Here is a 1,757-nt window from a genome sequence, read left to right as displayed (position 1 = left end):
TGTGTGTGTATGTGTGTGTATATATATATATATATGTATGTGAGCCATGTAACGACCGTGATCGGACATACATACGTGCGTGTAGACAGCCCCACCAGGTTATCGACCCCTCACGACCAAAGATCTGACGTGGAGAGTTTCCGCTGTGCCTTTTGTCTTCTGCCCTTTGAGGACGACTGGAAAAGAGCCCGGTTTTTTACGGCGTGATTTAAACGCTCGTGTGAACGCTGTGGGCGATAAAGGGGGCGGGAACTCCGGATTTAACATCCATCTCTGAGAATCCTGATCGTGCCCAGTTGGTCGAACGCTTTGTAGAGTCCTCAAGTCATGCACGTTCAAAGACCGCTCGTTCACGAACCAAAGTCATTCTCACAATAGTTCAGAGGTGTACCGGGCTAAAGCACAGAAGTAAATGACTTGGCATGACGGTTAGACAAATCTACATAATCTGACAACTTAGGAGGGACCTGAATTTTTGCACAAGTTCCTGAAGAATCTGAGCGTTCTAGATATAGATACGTGTTTGTTTTAGTTCGCGTCTGCTCCCAATTTGCTTAATAACGAATGCATTTGGGGTTGTCTCTATTGTAGTTTGGTCCTTCTTTCCTCTCAAACAACTGCTATCGTCCTCATCTCTCCTCCTTCTTTCCTTTGTTTGTTACTCTCTATAGAGCAGTCAAAAGTTCGTGGTGTAACTTATTGTTAAATAATATTTCTTGAACTATCGAACACAGACTCCCCAGATTACGTACAATAACTTGTATACATTTTTCTTTACAGATCAACATTTTTGAAAACACCTGTTAGCTGTATACTAGAAAATTTTAAAATAAATACTAATAAAAAATTCAAGTGGGTGTTTTCTACAGATTTTAAAATGTTTACAGCTGGGGCAATATCACTTTTCTAAGCACGACATTGTATTTATTGAACGCAGGTTTGAGAACCTCTTGTGAAAAAGTGTGTTCCCAGAAAAAAACATTTTTGTAACTGGGTTCGCCACTAAAAATTACATCGGTGAGCTGTGACGTAGACCACATGCGTAGGCAAAATGTGTGTGAGAAGCGGGAAGTGCTGTGAACAATCCCATTTTCCGCGTGAAGGGGATTTATAGTATTTTATATAAATTTATGAAGAAAAGTTTCAAAAATCTAACCTCACTTGCAAGTGCCGTAAAACTCCCACTGCCACTCACACAAAGTCTGTGTCCAGGTTCCTCCGCGGAAGACGAGCAGAGTGGTCAAATGTCGGACACAGCAGACACAAGATGGTGGCGCGCTGTTCCTCACACAGCCAGAAGTGACACGGGAAGGCTCCATCCTCAGACTGAGCACGCCCTCTCCGCCGCCTGATGAAGATGACCTGGATCAGGACGTGGGTGAGTACACAACCATATCGATTTTGGACCAACAAGGGATCTTTAACGTGCACAACTTGCACTCGGGACCTTCGAGATTTTTCGCTCTTATCTGAGAAGGGTAGGTGTAGATCTTAATGACCATAAGATCGAGGGTGTGGCAGAAAGACAGCAGTAAGAATGAACCAAGGAGTAGCCGTAGAAAGGCTGCAGTAAGAGTCAGGAGCAAAGGAGGTGAGGGGGTGGCTTCTTACGAAAGCGGACAACAGAACATTGTTAGAGAGCAGGAAAGCATGTGAAAGGAGAACATTTTTAGAGAATTAAATTTTCCGTCGCTATCCAGATTCGACTGCTGAATCTATTGATTGAGGGGCGAACACCTTAACCTCTAGGCCGCGAG

At 43.8% G+C, this 1,757-nt stretch overlaps 1 protein-coding gene across 1 annotated transcript in view; it reads left to right on the top strand.

Moving 5' to 3' along the window:
- Positions 1 to 1,757, top strand: part of LOC106014229 (leucine-rich repeat-containing protein 74A) — a gene marked incomplete at its 3' end in the record, with an annotated part of 17,465 nt that overhangs the window by 3,614 nt on the left and 12,094 nt on the right. Inside the window, 1 exon segment of the mRNA XM_013091493.2 lies at positions 1,213 to 1,378. Within this exon segment, the coding sequence (XP_012946947.1) occupies positions 1,213 to 1,378 (166 nt within the window).

This window comes from Aplysia californica, unplaced genomic scaffold (genome assembly GCF_000002075.1).
Source record: "Aplysia californica isolate F4 #8 unplaced genomic scaffold, AplCal3.0 scaffold00038, whole genome shotgun sequence".
NCBI classification, from domain to species: Eukaryota; Metazoa; Mollusca; class Gastropoda; order Aplysiida; family Aplysiidae; genus Aplysia; species Aplysia californica.
The sequence above is the reverse complement of the archived record's forward strand: the minus strand, read 5'-3'. Positions and strand labels throughout refer to the sequence as shown.